At 41.1% G+C, this 16855-nt stretch overlaps 1 protein-coding gene across 2 annotated transcripts; it reads left to right on the top strand.

The window, feature by feature from the left end:
• Nucleotides 1-703: 703 nt before the first annotated feature.
• Nucleotides 704-16037, top strand: lgals2b (lectin, galactoside-binding, soluble, 2b). 2 transcript variants are annotated; one of them, XM_026171864.1, is made up of 6 exons: nucleotides 704-740; nucleotides 9436-9462; nucleotides 12404-12509; nucleotides 13921-13994; nucleotides 14133-14292; nucleotides 15624-16037. In XM_026171864.1, exons 3-6 carry the CDS (start codon nucleotides 12507-12509, stop codon nucleotides 15768-15770), a joined length of 384 nt encoding a protein of 127 aa, XP_026027649.1. In that variant the 5' UTR covers nucleotides 704-740; nucleotides 9436-9462; nucleotides 12404-12506; the 3' UTR covers nucleotides 15771-16037. The 2 variants fall into 2 exon arrangements, with proteins under 2 accessions (XP_026027649.1, XP_026027648.1); XM_026171863.1 differs by lacking the exon at nucleotides 704-740 and adding an exon at nucleotides 8788-8890.
• Nucleotides 16038-16855: the final 818 nt, after the last annotated feature.

The following is a 16855-nucleotide window of genomic DNA, read 5'->3' as shown; positions in this document are numbered from 1 at the left end:
TATGCTAACAGTGAATGCTCTCGGTGTTTACCGATAGCAAACTGGTACGAGACGACTGTTTATAATATTTCTAGTGATACTCAGACGGTCTCATCAAGTCCCGATTTAATTCGATTTATGCTGTTATAGTTATGTTAAAGGTAAGTTAGAGAAAGGATCATACTTCCTCTTTTCAAAATAAATATTTTTCAAAATAAAAGAGTTCAAATGCATTTATACAAATAAAAAGATAGAAATAACAAAAGGCGTTTTCGCTACATAAATATCTGTTCATTTGCTAACTCAGCCTGACAGGATTTCAAAATAGATTTTGGCATAGCTGTTAGCAAGCTTGGCTAGCTGTTTTAATTTTATTTGTCACATACACAATCACACAGAGAACACCATGCAATGAAATGCTTGCCCGCTTGGCTATGGCAGGCAGTGAGGTGCGTTTAATGTGTCTCTGTTAATTTGAGTTTTCAATGAAACCCTGATAAACAGGTATTTATGGTTCTACACTTTTATTGGCTGGGTTTATTTTGATAATAGTGTAATTGCAAACCATGCCACATGATGGTTTGTTATATAAAGCTAAAGTAGCATTATATTTTTATGGTGATGTTTCTAAATGCAATTGCCTTTATTTTAATTAGTTCTCACGATGACTACACTGAGCGATCCTGTTGGTGAACGTGAAATAAATCATCTGTAAACAAAGAACTTGTTCGTGTGGTGGCTAAAAGGAGCAACAACGACTTGTGAGATAATTAACAACTAATAAATACATCTATATTTGTACAGTCAATGTTCATTAAAAGGCATCTGGAGAACTACAAGAAATGTTGAGGAGGTGATTTAGCCATTTGAATCTGTAGCTGTATTTGTAAATGACCTTTAAATTTGGTAAATATTTTTACGTTTGTTTGAAAGGCACTTCGGTTTTATTTTGAAATCCGTGCTTTTATTTTGAAACAGGAAACTGGCACAAAACCGTTAAAGGGCTGTTAGTAACCTTTCTTTTAGGATATGGTAAAATAGTGTGCCTTAAAGTGAAAAATATGTACGTTTACTTTGCCAATTAGTACCTGGCTGACAGTGGCACAAGGTTTGTTAATGTTTCCTTTAACGGAATAAGTTACATGCAATCAAAATGTCGTTTAATAGAGTTTATGTTGTTAACCTTGACCTTGACCTTTATGTGTAGTTGTAAGTTAGTGAGGTGATATAATGAATTGAGTGATGTAAATTTGATGTATATGCTATATGTGAGCAGGAGAAATTTGTTTCCTTTGATCTTATAGTATTAATATTGCTGGTTTTGTTTTGCTCCTAGCTCTTACGGTGTCTTCACTGAATGTTTCAATAAAAACATTTCCAATAAAACCTCTGTGAAGCATCAGTATAAGAGACCATCATTCAGCCAGGGATGCTACAGTAAGAGCTTCAGCCTCACGAGTTTCACCTGACTGCCAAAGTCTATGATGAAAGAAGAGGGATTCATTGTGATGGTCTAAATGTGACACTCGCTCAAAATGGAAGCATCTCAGATATTAACTGCAGAAGCAGAAGGCTCAGATCAAATAAAAGACATCTGTCAAGCAAGCAAGGATGAGGAACTTCGCAGATCTGATCGCCCAAGAAATCCCACGGAGAAGATGCTTACATTTCAGAGAGAGGAGGCATACAAAAGGGAGAAGCGGCTCATGCACCTTTATGATCAATGGAAGATCCAGGCACGTAAGGCAAGAAATCAGCTAAAGCTAGACATTCCAGAAAGTGAAATCGCAGCTCTCATTGATATCTTAGAGAAATGCATGAATGATATTACGGACATTTATGTACAAATCAGAGATCACCTCACACCATCCAGTGAAACGAGACGTCGTGTTGATGCATGTGAGGCCGTAACAAAGGACATTATTAAAATTGCATATGAAAGAATATCAGGCATAGACGAAGACTATGATAGTGAAGCAGTCAAAGAACGCCTTCGTGAGCTCCTTAACAGAGACTATGCTCATTCCATATATGGATCCACAGTTTCACCTCCAAGTCAACACACTATAGACTCCATTGTCGCAGTAAAAAGAGCAGATGCTGCAGCAGAATTAGCAGCAAAGGAAGCAGAATATGAGTTGTTATTGACGGAAGGAAAACAAAAGGAAAGGATCCAGCTCTTAGTAGAGCAACAGAAAAGGGATCTTGAAGCTCAAAAACATGAACTAGAAAGACTAAGGGCTGAAAAGGATATAAGAGCAGCACGAGCAAGATTGTCAATTTACAACCAAGATGTAATGCAGGAGGGCAGCTTGTGCTCTGCTAACAGCAAACTAAGGAACCAGGAACATATGCACCCACATCAAGCTGTGTCTCTGGCTCCAGTTCAGCATCTCATAAGATTTCCAGCTTCACCTCCACAGACAGATGTGTCCCACTTAGCTCAAGCAGTACAAGACAGCATAGCCATGAACAGACTTCCAATGCCAGAGCCACCTGTATTCACCGGCGACCCAATCCAGTTCATTGAATGGAAATCTTCATTCATATCCCTCATAGATAAAAGGAACATATGTTCAGCTGACAAACTGCATTACTTGAGAAGATATGTGGGAGGTCCTGCACGAAAGACACTTGATGGTGTCTTTTACAGGGAGGATGATGAAGCGTATAAGGATGCATGGGATCGCCTTAATAGCACGGTACGGTCAACCATTCGTCTTGCAGAGAGCTTTCAGAGAAAAACTAGCTAGCTGGCCAAAGATCCACTCAAAGGATGCAGAACAACTCAGAGCATTCGCCGACTTCCTACATGCATGTCAGCAAGCCATGCCTCATATTAAAGGGCTGGACATTCTGAATGACTGTGAAGAGAACCAAAAGCTGGTCCAAAAGTTACCTGAGTGGGCAGCTTCAAGGTGGAACCGCAAGGTGACCCAGTTTATGAAGGACAGACAGGAATTTCCAGCCTTTCAGGACTTTGTCAACTTCATGTCATTAGAAGCAGAGATTGCCTGTAACCCAGTAGCTTCCCTCCATGCATTACGTTTATCAGACTTACCTGCAGAGAAACATCATCTGAAAGAAAGGAAAAATAAATCTACTGTTCTCCATACACAGACACTTACAGAGAATGAGAAGAATGTACCATCCAAGACAAGCTTAAAGCCCCCTTGTACATTCTGTCATGATAACAAACACCGCCTACATAGTTGTCCAGAGTTTAAAGGAATGCCTCTGGAAGAGAAAAGAAAGTATGTAAGGGAAAACAAACTCTGCTATGGTTGTCTGAAACCAGGCCATAATGTTAAAGACTGCCGCCACAGACACTTATGTGATATCTGTAAGGGACGACACCCAACTTGCCTTCATGACGACAGATATTCCAACATGAATGCTGTGTTAGCCTCTAATCAGAATACAGACGAAGCAGTTACGACATTGTCTCTCAATACAGAGACTGAGCACACATCTACGACTACATCCATGATTTTGCCAGTCTGGGTTTCCTCTTCCAACAACCCAGGAATATAAAGGCTTGTCTATGCTCTGCTTGACACCCAGAGGGACACTGTGTTTATTGATGAAGATGTTAGTCGTAGCTTGACCTATCCTGTAAGGCTAAAGCTAACCACCATGATCGGAAAGGACACAGTAACACACAGTGAAAGAGTCTCGGGTCTCAGAGTGCGTGGCTATACCTCCACAAATCACATTGATCTCCCTCCTGCCTATACCAAAGACTGCATACCAGCAAATCGAAGGCACATTCCTACCAGTGAAACGGCGAGGCATTGGAATCATCTCAAAGCAATAGCAGATGATATTCCGCCACATTTAGACTGTGAAGTTGGTCTTCTAATAGGTTATAACTGCTCACAGGCACTAGCACCAAGACAGGTCATCCTAGGAAGAGATAATGAACCTTATGCAATCCGCACAGACCTAGGATGGAGCATCATAGGCTGCTCACCACCTCACCTTGAATCTCCTCCTGTCGCCAACATATGCCATAGAGTAACTGTCAAAGAGCTTCCTCCAGTGATGCCATCCGATGCCATTAAAGTACTTGAGTCTGACTTTAAGGACATCAGCAAGGACAGCAGAACAGTGTCTCAAGATGACATCCTCTTCCTCAATATGCTAAAGGAAAGCATTTACATGAACGCCCATGGTCACTATGAGATGCCTCTCCCTTTTAAAGAGAGACCCTACCTTCCCAACAACAAGCAGTTAGCTATCATCCGGCTCAACCATCTCAAACGAAAGCTGCTGAACAACAAGAACTACAAGACTCACTACGTAACGTTTTTGAATGAGGTAATTAAAAACAATGATGCTGAAGAAGTTCTCTGTGAAGAGAAGGAAGGTGAAACATGGTATATTCCACACCACGGAGTTTATCATTCCAAAAAACCAGAGAAGCTCAGAGTGGTTTTTGTTTGCTCGGCTAAGTACAAGGGAACTTGCCTAAATGATCATCTCCTGTCGGGCCCAGATTTGACAAATACTCTAACTGGTGTTCTTATCAGATTTCAACAGAACCATGTTGCTCTGATGTGCGACATCGAAAGGATGTTTCATCAGTTTCATGTGCGCGAAGCGGATAGAGACTACCTACGTTTCCTGTGGTGGAAGGATGGAAACATCAGTGTGGAGCCACAGGAATTCCGTATGAAAGTTCACCTTTTCGGTGCTGCATCTTCACCGGGATGTGCCAACTATGGGTTGAAACATCTCGCTAAGGAGAACGAGAGCCTGTTTCCTCTGGGCTCCCAATTCATTATGAGGGACTTCTATGTGGATGATGGTGTCACAAGCATAGCAGATGTAGATGAGGCTATTCAGCTTGCAAAAGAAGCCCAAAGGCTCTGTGCTATGGGTGGTCTGCGACTACACAAATTTGTGTGTAACAATGCGAAGGTGCTTGAGAGTATAGCACCATCTGAGCGTGCCACTGAAGTAAAGGCTCTTGATCTTGCCTTTAGTGATTCATCGCTGGAAAGAGCCTTAGGAATCCACTGGCACATTGAGTCAGACAGTTTCAGGTTTCATGCCCATTTGAAAGACCAACCAGAAACCAGGCGTGGTATACTATCCACTGTTGCCTCTCTTTATGATCCACTTGGGCTTATTGCTCCTTTCCTGCTAACTGGGAAAAGGGTTCTTCAAGAAATGTGTAGGCATGGTACAGGTTGGGATGACCCACTCATCAGTAAACTGCAACCAGTCTGGAGATCCTGGAAGAGTGATCTGGCAAATTTGGATAAAATCACCATACCCCGATGCTATGTACCAGCTGACTTTGGAAAGGTCACAAAGAGAGAGCTACATCACTTCTCTGATGCAAGCACGTATGGTTATGGCCAGTGCTCATATTTGAGACATGTGAATGGAAATGGAACTGTTCATTGTGCTCTGATTATGGCAAAGTCCAGAGTTGCTCCAATCAAAGCTGTGACCATCCCCAGGTTAGAACTGCCTGCTGCTGTTGTATCAGTTGCAGCAAGCAATACTCTAAAGGAAGAACTGGGAATTTCAGGGATTGACGAATACTTCTGGACAGACTCCAAGGTTGTACTGGGGTACATTAACAACGAGGCACGTCGCTTCCACACATTTGTATCAAATAGGATTCAGAAAATACATCTCAGTACAACTCCTCAGCAGTGGCGATATGTTTCTACTGACAAGAATCCTGCAGACCTTGCTTCGTGAGGTTCTAGTGCAAGCAAGCTTCTGACATCGAACTGGTTTACTGGACCCAAGTTCTTATGGGAGAAAGAGGTATCACCAGAGGTAGAGGTAATCCCAGAAATCCCAGTTGGGGACCCTGAAGTTAATCAGAATCAGAATCAGAATCAGAATACTTTATTCATCCCGAGGGAAATTAGGGGTTACAGCAGGCAGCACGCTAATGGCGCATGCGCACTCACAAAGGAACCTTCTGACCAACTTTATACAAACATCACATTGGGGAGACATGTCAGAAAGGTAGGCTGATAGGAAAAAACAACGAAAAAACACTACATGAGGTAAGAGGAGGAGAAAAAAAACTCCACTCAGACTGAGCTCCTGGTGGGAGAACAGTTTGATAACAGAAAAAACACCTCAGCACAAAAGCACATGACTATCAATACACCATAGAAACACGAGACAAGCAACAGGGGCGGGTAAAGGGTAAGAGAGAGCCGGCGTAGACAGCGCATCCGGTCCTGCAGCATCTGCGCTGGTCCAGTTGACTGCTATCTTCCCCGGTAGGGCACAAGCATCGAAGGCGTTGGAAAGGGAGGGGGATGAGTGAGTGCTTGTCAGTGTAAGTGTGTGTGTGTGTGTGTCCAGAGTTCAGCGGAGACAGTGTCCTTCGCACTATCAGGCTAAGTAAACAGTCTGCCAGCCAACCCAGGTGGCCTTCATGGGACGGGAAGAATAGTCATCACACAGTCGTTATCAGGGAGTTGTTTTGGTGGGCTCCAGCCTTGGGCCTGCAGCTGGCGCCGTGGTGTCCGAATGTTGAATATTGTTGATTTCTGTTTTGTGAGCAGCTCGAATTTTAGCACTCTGAGACTGGTCCCTCAACTTCGCGTTGGAGAGCCGCCTCCCCATGATGGTATCAAACTTCAGTTCCAAGGTGTTGTCAGTCTTTTGATTCTGAGACTTCACAACTGCAGTGATCTGTTCCGCGATGTTTTCCAGCTGTCGCTCAAGGGTGTCATTTTGAGCAGGCCTCTCTCTGATGTTTCCCCTCATATGCTCAATGGTGTTGTTTTGAGCCTTCACAGCAGCAGTAAGCGTCTCCAAGGTGTTGACCATATTACGTTCGTTGTGAGAGGTCGCACCTCGTCCCGGCGCTTCGAATCCAGCGGGCAGCCATGTGGGGGTTTGAACAGCCGGTTCCGCTCTCTTATTTCTCTGATAAAGCAGGGCTAGGCCAACGCCGATCAGCATGAACCCTGTTATCATGGGGTTCAAGCACTAAATTTGGAGTCTGCAGAACAAGTGACTCTTTCAGACCGCTTGTCAAAGTTTTCTTCATGGTGTAAGGTCAAAGAAGCTGTTGCGCGACTTCTTCGCCGAACCAAGAGTGACAAGTCAACAAGTCACAGCACAGTTCAGGAGCGAGAGGATGCACAGCGCATCATTATAAGAGATTTACAGAGACGAGTGTATCGAGATGAGCTCCAGCTACTTAGTAATGGCTTACAACTTTCATGGCAGAGTAAACTGTTTCGATTGGATGCCTTTCTTGACAAAGATGGAATCCTCAAGGTGGGAGGAAGACTGAAAAATGCATCTCTCCCTGCCTCTCAGAAACATCCAATGATCATTCCAAAGGACCACCACATAACGAGGATGATAATAGCTCATCATCATGAACAGGTTAAACACCAAGGAAGGGGTATAACCATCAACGAGATCAGATCAAATGGATACTGGATCCCAGGAATGAACAGAGCTGTTGCATCTTATGTGCATCAGTGTGTCAAATGCAGGAAACTCAGGGGATCAGTGGAAGAGCAGCGAATGGCAGACCTGCCATCTGAGCGGGTGGATCCATCTCCACCTTTCACTTATTGCGGAATGGACTGTTTTGGGCCATTTTTTTACAAAGCAAGGGCGTAAGGTGAATAAGCGTTATGGTCTGCTTTTCATATGCCTTTGTTGTAGAGCAATTCACATTGAAATGGTGAATGATATGTCAGCAGATGCCTTCATTAATGGCCTCCGATGTTTTGTTTCCATAAGAGGAGCAGTACGACAAATAAGATGTGACCAAGGAAGCAATTTTGTTGGAGCTAAGAATGAAATGTATAATGCGCTGAAACAGATGGATGTCAATCATCTGACTGCATTCTTGGCTGAGAGGCAGTGCGACTTCATTATGAATGCTCCCCATTCAAGCCATGTTGGAGGTGTCTGGGAGAGACAGATCAGAACAGTAAGAAATGTACTTCGGTCCACTCTTTCACTCTCACCTGGAAGATTAGATGATGCCTGTTTGAGGACATTGTTTTACGAAGCAATGTCTATTGTGAACAGCCGTCCACTCACTGTGGATAACCTGAATGATCCAAATGGTCCAGAACCGCTGACTCCTAATCACCTACTCACTATGAAACCCTCTGGAGCCTTACCACCTCCCGGGACGTTCATCAGAGAAGACATGTATGCTCGTAAGAGATGGCGTCATATCCAGTATCTAGCAGAGCAATTCTGGAACCGCTGGAGAAGAGAGTATCTCTCTAATATTGCCACTAGACAACATTGGCATATTTCTAGAAAGAATCTGAAAGTTGGTGACATAGTCATTGAAAGGATGGATGATCTGCCACGGAACGAGTGGAGATTAGCCAGAGTTGAAGAAACAGTCGCTGATAAAGATGGGCTTGTGAGGAAAGTTAAGATTCGTCTTGGGGACCAGAAAATGAAAAGGGAGGGTCAATGTTCTGGCAAGCTGTCTATTGTTGAACAGCCCATTCAGTAACTGATCTTGCTCTTAGAAGCTGTCTAAGACAACGACTATACCCTTTATTGTATGAAGACTTGTGGACATTACCTGCAGGCTCATGCATGGATAATTCTTTGTTTTCGTTATGTAAAAGGCCTTGTGGTTAAGGTCATTTGTTTTTAAAAATCATTCGTGTTATAGTTCTCCCTTTTGCTAAAACACTCATGATTTGGTGGGAGTGTAAATGACCTTTAAATTTGGTAAATATTTTTATGTTTGTTTTAAAGGCACTTCGGTTTTATTTTGAAATCCGTGCTTTTATTTTGAAACAGGAAACTGGCACAAAACCGTTAAAGGGCTGCTAGTAACCTTTCTTTTAGGATATGGTAAAATAGTGTGCCTTAAAGTGAAAAATATGTACGTTTACTTTGCCAATTAGTACCTGGCTGACAGTGGCACAATGTTTGTTAATGTTTCCTTTAACGGAATAAGTTACATGCAATCAAAATGTCGTTTAATAGAGTTTATGTTGTTGACCTTGACCTTTATGTGTAGTTGTAAGTTAGTGAGGTGATATAATGAACTGAGTGATGTAAATTTGATGTATATGCTATATGTGAGCAGGAGAAATTTGTTTCTAGCTCTTACGGTGTCTTCACTGAATGTTTCAATAAAAACATTTCCAATAAAACCTCTGTGAAGCATCAGTATAAGAGACCATCATTCAGCCAGGGATGCTACAGTATTGGCTCAAGGACACATCTAAAACCTGCAGGAGACCGGCCCTCGAGGCCTGGAGTTGCCCACCCATTGCCACTGAGTCTTCACTGTCATCACAGACAACATACTGTCCTCTGTGTTTCTTGACGGGAAAAAAAAGTATCATTAGAGTGTAAGATCTTCTCCATGTGCCACATCTCAGTAATAGAATAAGCTGAGTTATAAACGTCATATTTTGTTTCATTCAGTGTTTGAAGTACTTATATCTGGAAGTTTATTTTTTTCAGGAACGGCTTGAATATCAACCTCCACCAGTAAGTTTCCCAGATTTATTTTTCTATATTTCCTAATGTTCATGCAACTTAATGCCCTTAAAACAGTGGTTTCTAGGTAGGGTCTCTCTCTCTATCAATATCTATCCTTAGATATTGATCAATATACATATGTATCTCGATAGATAGATAGATAGATAGATAGATAGATAGATAGATAGATAGATAGATAGATAGATAGATAGATAGATAGAATGAGATCTATATACACATCCAGTCTGGACATACCTTCTCATTCACTGGTTTTATTTTTATGACTATTGTAGATTCTCACTGAAATAATCAAAACTATGAATAAACACATATGGAATTATGTAGTAAACAAAAAGTGTGAAATAACTCAAAACATGTTTTATATTATAGATCAGTGGTTCTCAAACTTTTCACAATGAGTACCACCTCATAAAATATATGGCTCTGGAAGTACCACCCTTATGACCGACATTAAAGTACATGTCACGGTCCTGGGCCATGTTGGGCCAGTATTCTTAGTTCTCATGTATCTTTGTATTCAGTTCCCTGTTTAGGCCATGTTTCCTGAGTTGCCCTGTTGTGGTGTTCCCTGAGTGCTTTCCCTTTATGACTCTACCCCCTGTGTGCCCCTCTGTGTATTCATGAGCCCTCGTCCCCTTTCGTGTTTATTCCGTGTCTCCCCTGCCCGTTATGTTGGTGTTCTACTCGTGCTCTCTCTCCTCCTGTCTGAACCTCTGTACTTCCTGTTTCGCCTCGCCCGTCTCCCCGCCAGTGTTGTGTTCACTCCTGCCATGTCTCGTGATTATTATCAGTGTCACCTGTGTTCCCCATGTGCTCCCACTCCGCTCGTTAACCCTTGGTGTATTTATGTCTGCGTCTCCCTCAGTGCTGTATCGCGTTCTCCCTCATGTTGTGTGGATCTTCCTGTGTCTACCTGCGAGTGTTGGTTTACTTTCCCCAGTTTAGTTTTGTATTTCCTGTGTTCTGCCGTGCCAGCATTAAAGCTGTGTTTCTCGAGTTCATCCCCGTGTCTGTGAGTTTTGCATTTGGGTCCTCCTCCTGCTTGCCACACAGCGATCCATGACAGTACAGTAGTTTAAGCCTATTTAACACCATATACGGTTTACACAGATAATTTTATTTCTTATATTAATGTTATTTATTTTAACTGTCATAAACAGGATGTGACAAGTGATGATAATAATAACAACTGTACTGTATTAAAACATTCACAGCAGGCGGGATATCCGGTCTTTAAGTGACGACGTATGAACCACCACACAGCACATCATTATATACCAGCTAGCCCAACTTCAGTAACCCTACAAACGTCACTGCTGTTTAGTTGTCTGTCTTCATTTATGTCAGACGTGATAGCAGAAAAGTACCTTTTAAATTTTCAGAAATACCTTAGTCAGAACATGGTGTATTATTTCATCTTAAAAATAATTTCTGGAGACTCCCCACGTACCACTAGAGGGAGCCCGTACCACAGTTTGACAATGACTGTTATACATTAAACAATGTTTGGTCTGAAAAGGAGTAGGAAGAAGTATGAACATACTTATTAATTCCTACCCCTGCTCAACATCTTATTGATCCCACATAATTCACCTAATTCCCATCATCACATACTCCACACAATACACGAGGAGAACCTATATAAACATGGCTACCGTGATTGATATAATTTGGATATAATTTGATATTTTTTATACATACAATGGGTGATCATCTTTATCGGTATCATATTCTTCCAAAATCAGTTTTCGAAGTATTTTCATGAACTTACTAATTCCTGAGCATTGCTGTAGATCTATAGTAAAACTATTCCACAGTTTTACCCCATAAATAGTGACACAAAAGGTTTTAACCTTTGACCGTGCTTTAAGAATCCTTAGATTCAATTTCCCCCTCAATTCATAGTCTCCTTCTCTGTCATAGAACATCCTCTGTATATTTCCTGGTAACATATTGTATCTGGCCTTGTACATAATTTTTGCAGTTTTATATTTTATATAGTCACCCTTTGCTTTCATTACTGCTTTGCACACTCTTGGCATTCTCTCAATAAGCTCGATGAGTCACCTGAAATGGTTTTCCAACAGTCTTGAAGGAGTTCCCAGAGATGCTGAACACTTGTTGGCCCTTTTGCCTTCACTCTGCGGTCCATCTCTTCCAAACCCATCTCAATTGGTGACTATGAAGGCCAGGCCATCTGGTGCAGCACTCCATCACTTTCCTTCTTGGTCACATAGTCCTTACACAGCCTGGAAGTGTGTTTGGGGTCATTGTCCTGTTGAATATTTTATGATGATCCAACTAAATGTGAACCAGATGGGATGGCATGTGGCTGCAGGACGCTGTAGTAGCCATGGTGGTTCAGTGTGCCTTCAGTTTTGAATAAATCTCCAACAGTGTCACCAGCAAAGTACCACCACACCATCACACCTCCTCCTCTGTGCTTCACAGTGAGAACCATGCATGTAGCGACCATCCATTCACCTTTTCTGCATCACCCAAAGACACAGTGGGTGGACCAAAGATCTCAAATTTGAACTCATCAGACCAAAGCACAGATTTCCACTAGTCTAATGTCCACTCCTTGTGTTACTTAGCCCAAACAAATCTCTTCTGCTTGTTGCTTTTCCTTAGTTGTGGTTTCTTAGCAGCTATTCGCCCATAAGGTACATTTTGTTAAATGAACTAACTGTTGTGGAAAGTAAAAATCACAGTGATTTAACATTAAAATCTGTTTAGAATTTGCAGATTGATGATGATTAATTTCATGAGTCTTGACACATTCCTTTCCCCTGCATAAGCTACCTCTACGAGTTTAAACTATTGGTACTGGTATCAGCAATATTGGTGCTGCATTTATCACAGTACTGCACAGCACTACTAAGTGGATTCAGTGACAGGCAGTTATTGCCATACCCTTTTTTTACAGCCCTCCTGCCCCATATAAACCGCTCACCTGCCTGCAGACTTGTCACTGGAGGCATAACCCACTGAAGATCAGACCTCAGCACAATCCACTGAACACCATCACCATGGTACGTGGACTTTCTCTGCGTGAACAATAATCTGCATCTGTTACCTTAGTTGTGGCATTATATTCTATCCTGATGTATGTGACCATTTGCTTTGATTCTGTAGCTGAACCTCATACTCTGCCGTTCCATGGTTTACTTTTCTCGTTGCATATACAGTAGTCAAATAGTCATATATTTCAAACGCATAGACTCAATATTAATGAGGCTGAGGAATAAAAAAGCTCAAAGCTTGTGTATCAACCAGTAATATTAATAGAGCGTGTTTTATAGAAGTGATGATGGCTACATATATTCTGTGAACATGCGTTTTGTATACAATAGAGAATCTCCCTTTGATTTTGATTTTGCTGAGGCTATAACCAAATTTAGGCTTTAAGTAACAGTCAAGAAAATACGTAACCCTTAAACTGATTGTGCTCACCTTACAGTTATAAGTATATAAGAGATAATTCTCGAGTCACAGCCTGGTAACAGAAGAAAAATCCTATTCTAAGATTTACCATATGTCACAGTTGAATAATCTGAATAATTCAAATCCCACAGAGGGATTAATAATGTATAGCTTGACTTAATGATCTTCCATCAAATTCCCTGTGAAGTCAGTGATAAACCAGCATGAATCTGAAATGGGTGAGCAGATTAAACCGAGGAATCTGTGGGTGGAGGACTGGAATATAGGGTCCAGCATGATGAACTTCTCGTTTGCCCATCAGGTGATGCCCAGCACATAAATAGGAAGATTAGATGAAAAGAAGAACAGTTTATTGCTTTATTGATCAGGTGAACAGGTTCACTGACTTTGTTAAACATTGTTTAAATGTCATGTTGGGTTTCTCATTTGTATACATGTGAAATCGATCTTTAAACACATAAAATCAATTTAGCCTTACTTCATTTCTCTGTTTGTATAATTGTTAATGGGCACATATTGTACAAAGACATGCTAGACATGACTAGTGTCTGAAGAGCTATAGATCACTGTGTGGGTGTTTTTTTTTGTTTTTTATGGCGACCACGTCAGTGAACAAATACGACACCTTCCTGTTTTGTTAATTTTACAACCGTGGGTACATTGTTTTACCTCGGTTGATCATCAACTGCTAAGATAAGACAAGCGCTAATCATCAGTTTGCTCATGGCAGTTCCGCTGTCTCAAACCATCATGTAGATAGTTCCTAAAATGTAATAAATAAAACTGATAGACCAGATCTATACACACTTCTACAAGGAAGAGTTTTATCATCCAAGAATGAGCATGAGTACTGAAATCTTCCTATTATTATTATTATCATTATTTCATCCTGTCTTCCTTCTAAGAAGCAAACTAAAGTTCCCACCAAAAAGCTCTGAAAGAATGCAAGAATTGGTTTATCTTTCAATGTGTCTATTCCTATGTCGCTTTCCTTTACAGAAAATCCAGGATATGTCAATCAAGCAGGGCTTGGAGTTAAAAGTCCGTGTCAAGCCTGGTGAGAGTGGTGACAGGTGAGACCTTCTCCTAAGATGTTCATGCTGAGAGTGTCCTGTCCATTTCACACAGCAAAGTCGATTTAGTTATCTGTCAGGAAGCAGCGAGTCGAGTTCATGTTCCTTCCTCTCCTCTCCTTCCCGCATCTGTTGCAGTTTTGCCATCAACATCGGTCATGATCGTGAGAACATCGCCATGCACCTCAACCCCCGGTTAGACTCCAACACCATCGTCTTCAACTCTTTATCCGGGGGTAGCTGGGGTGACGAGATCCACGAATCAAACTTCCCTTTCAGACGTGGAGAAGAATGCAAGGTTTGTATGAAGACGTGTGGCGTCTGAAAAATGTAGTCACCAACACACAATACACTCTGAAGAGGTTCGAATGGTTTAAGAAGCAAGGCTTTTACACACTGACATAACCAGTTTAACATCAATGCAAATGCTAAAACACAGTTCTCCAGACGACAGAGAACAAAGTCATCTGTGTTACTGGACTGAGTGCCAATTTCACAATATAAATGAAAGCTCATAAAAGTTACAACGTCTCAATTGTGTATATCAGTCAGATGATAACGTTAACTAAGACAGGGCCTTGATTTGCTGATCCTTTGATTTATAACATCTTTGCATGTCACTCTATGGGCAAGGTTTTATAGCTGATAGCTTTAAAAAATGTAATTGTACTCTTAGACACACACACACACACACACCTGCTGCACTTTAATTTAAAGAGTATTCAGGTAAAGCACACCCTGGGTAAATGAACTGCATTTCCAAGCTGTTATCATTTCTTTGACTATCAGGGTGTAATTAATGGGTTTGGTGCCTGCGCTGTAAGCTGCTAGGTCAACGGGTAATCACGACAGGCTTTATGGGCCCATAAAAGTTAATAGCTGTTGAGAAAGATTGCCCCAGATGTTTCTGGAGGAGGATTTTCTGTCGAAACTGCAGCTTTCTTACAGTTGTGTAACAATGAAATTCAAGGAACTGTTTACTTTCTTGGAAGGGGATCTGCTTGAAGTACTTATCTATAGTCAGTGAATCATCTGTAGTAGATAGCTGCATGCATGGCCACGTTTGGGAGAGGCAGGAGTTAAAGCATCTAACTGCAGTATACTGTGGACAGAGTCAGAAGCAAATGATATAATATCAGCATCTGATTTGTTTTGTTTTTTAATTTGAAGATTCTTACTGTTTTAGCTTGCCTTCAGCCATGTACACAACCGGAGATGGTTGGCGCTGTTAAACAGAGGCGGCCAGAGTGCCAGGCGGCATGGACACCCAAGACTGTAAATGCGATAACTCAAGAAAGGGTCGATATAGGTGTATACCATAGGTGTATCTACAAGGAGGCTGAGGGGTAGCACTTGTGTCCACATGTATTTTTAAAATCTGCTTGGATGACACACACAGTCGTGCTCATGTCACCTAGTTGATCCTTGATATGATATTGATATTTATAACCTGGGTTTTTGTTTTTTTAATAGATGGCTAAAATAAATTTGCAGTTGACTGCATCCACAGCAGCTTAGGTTCTGTCCGTGTCTGAGCCCAAGCTTCAAAAAAACAAAGGTATCCTTTTAACCAAACGATAAATGTCATTCACCTCTTTTTCTCCCTCTTGCTTTTTCTTACTTCTTCAGTTTTACATCAACTTCAACAACGAGGAATTTTACATCAAGCTTCCTGACGGCAGCATGATTACCTTCCCCAACCGCCTGGGTGATGTCAAGTACAAGTACTTCGATGTGAGCGGTGATGCGAGAATCATCGGCCTCAAGCTGAAGTAGAGGCTGACCTCTTCTTAAGCCCCAACCCTTCACCTCTCTACGTTTTGCTTGTTGCTAAAACATTCTCATGTTTTTCAATAGCTGAAATTAGGCTTGACTGCTAATATAAAATCTGAAAAGTAACTCTGGAAATGTCAACTGCTTTAGATTGCTGATGTTGTAATTAGAGGAAATGGCCTTAAGATGGAGCCCCGGCACATCTTACCTTACTATGGTTGGAGGACAGCTCAGCAAAGCTGGATTTGTTAATAAAACCCTAAAAGAAAAGAGTCTTCTTCATTTACTTCCTCTGAAATACGAAACACCACATGTAATTTACACCTACATGTTCTAAAACATATTTCAGACCTGTTTCAGGGTTTAATTTTTATATCATTGTAACGTACAAGAGTAAAAGCAGTGGGTGTTTAAAAACACTAAAAGAAGATGCCAACGCATTTTTGTCAATGTCTGTAATTCAAAAGCAGAATTATTATTTTTGCCTCTTTTTTTAAAATTATGCAAAGTTTAAAAAAGAGGGAGAAAAAAGAAAACCCAGAATTGTATTGGTCATTATCTTTAATATGTGATGAGGAAATAGGTTAAAAAAAGAATAAAGGTCGACATGGAAAAGGAGGTGAGGTGGGAGATGTAGCACACACTTATACAGACAATTTACAGGAGGACTCAAAAGACAAGCGTCTGGAGGCTGAGGAATGTGGCACAGTGCAACGACATTTCATAGATAGAGATGAAAAGTATTTGTCTGTAAAGCTGTTGGCAAATTGGGCCATTACAAAAATATGAAAACAGTTCTCATTCACTTTTCTATTGTTTTGTTTTTACAGCAGTTTCACTTTAATTGTTACACAGTAAAAATATGTGAAAATACGGTACCAACTTTTTCCATTATTGTAAACTACACATTGTATTTGATCAATTACAGAAACTGTGGATAATGTATATAAAGAGTATTTATGATTTTTTAAAATGGATAAGGTACTGCAGAACATTTTCTGGTCATTTTCTTGTGTTCAGTATTTTGTCCAAAAAAAAGGCCTTCAAAACTTTTCTGTTTTGTACTAAACTGCCAATTCAAATACTTT

Source organism: Astatotilapia calliptera, chromosome 6 (genome assembly GCF_900246225.1).
Source record: "Astatotilapia calliptera chromosome 6, fAstCal1.2, whole genome shotgun sequence".
In the NCBI taxonomy this organism is placed as follows: domain Eukaryota; kingdom Metazoa; phylum Chordata; class Actinopteri; order Cichliformes; family Cichlidae; genus Astatotilapia; species Astatotilapia calliptera.
Note: the sequence above shows the minus strand (reverse complement) of the source record. Positions and strands in the feature narration are given on the sequence as shown.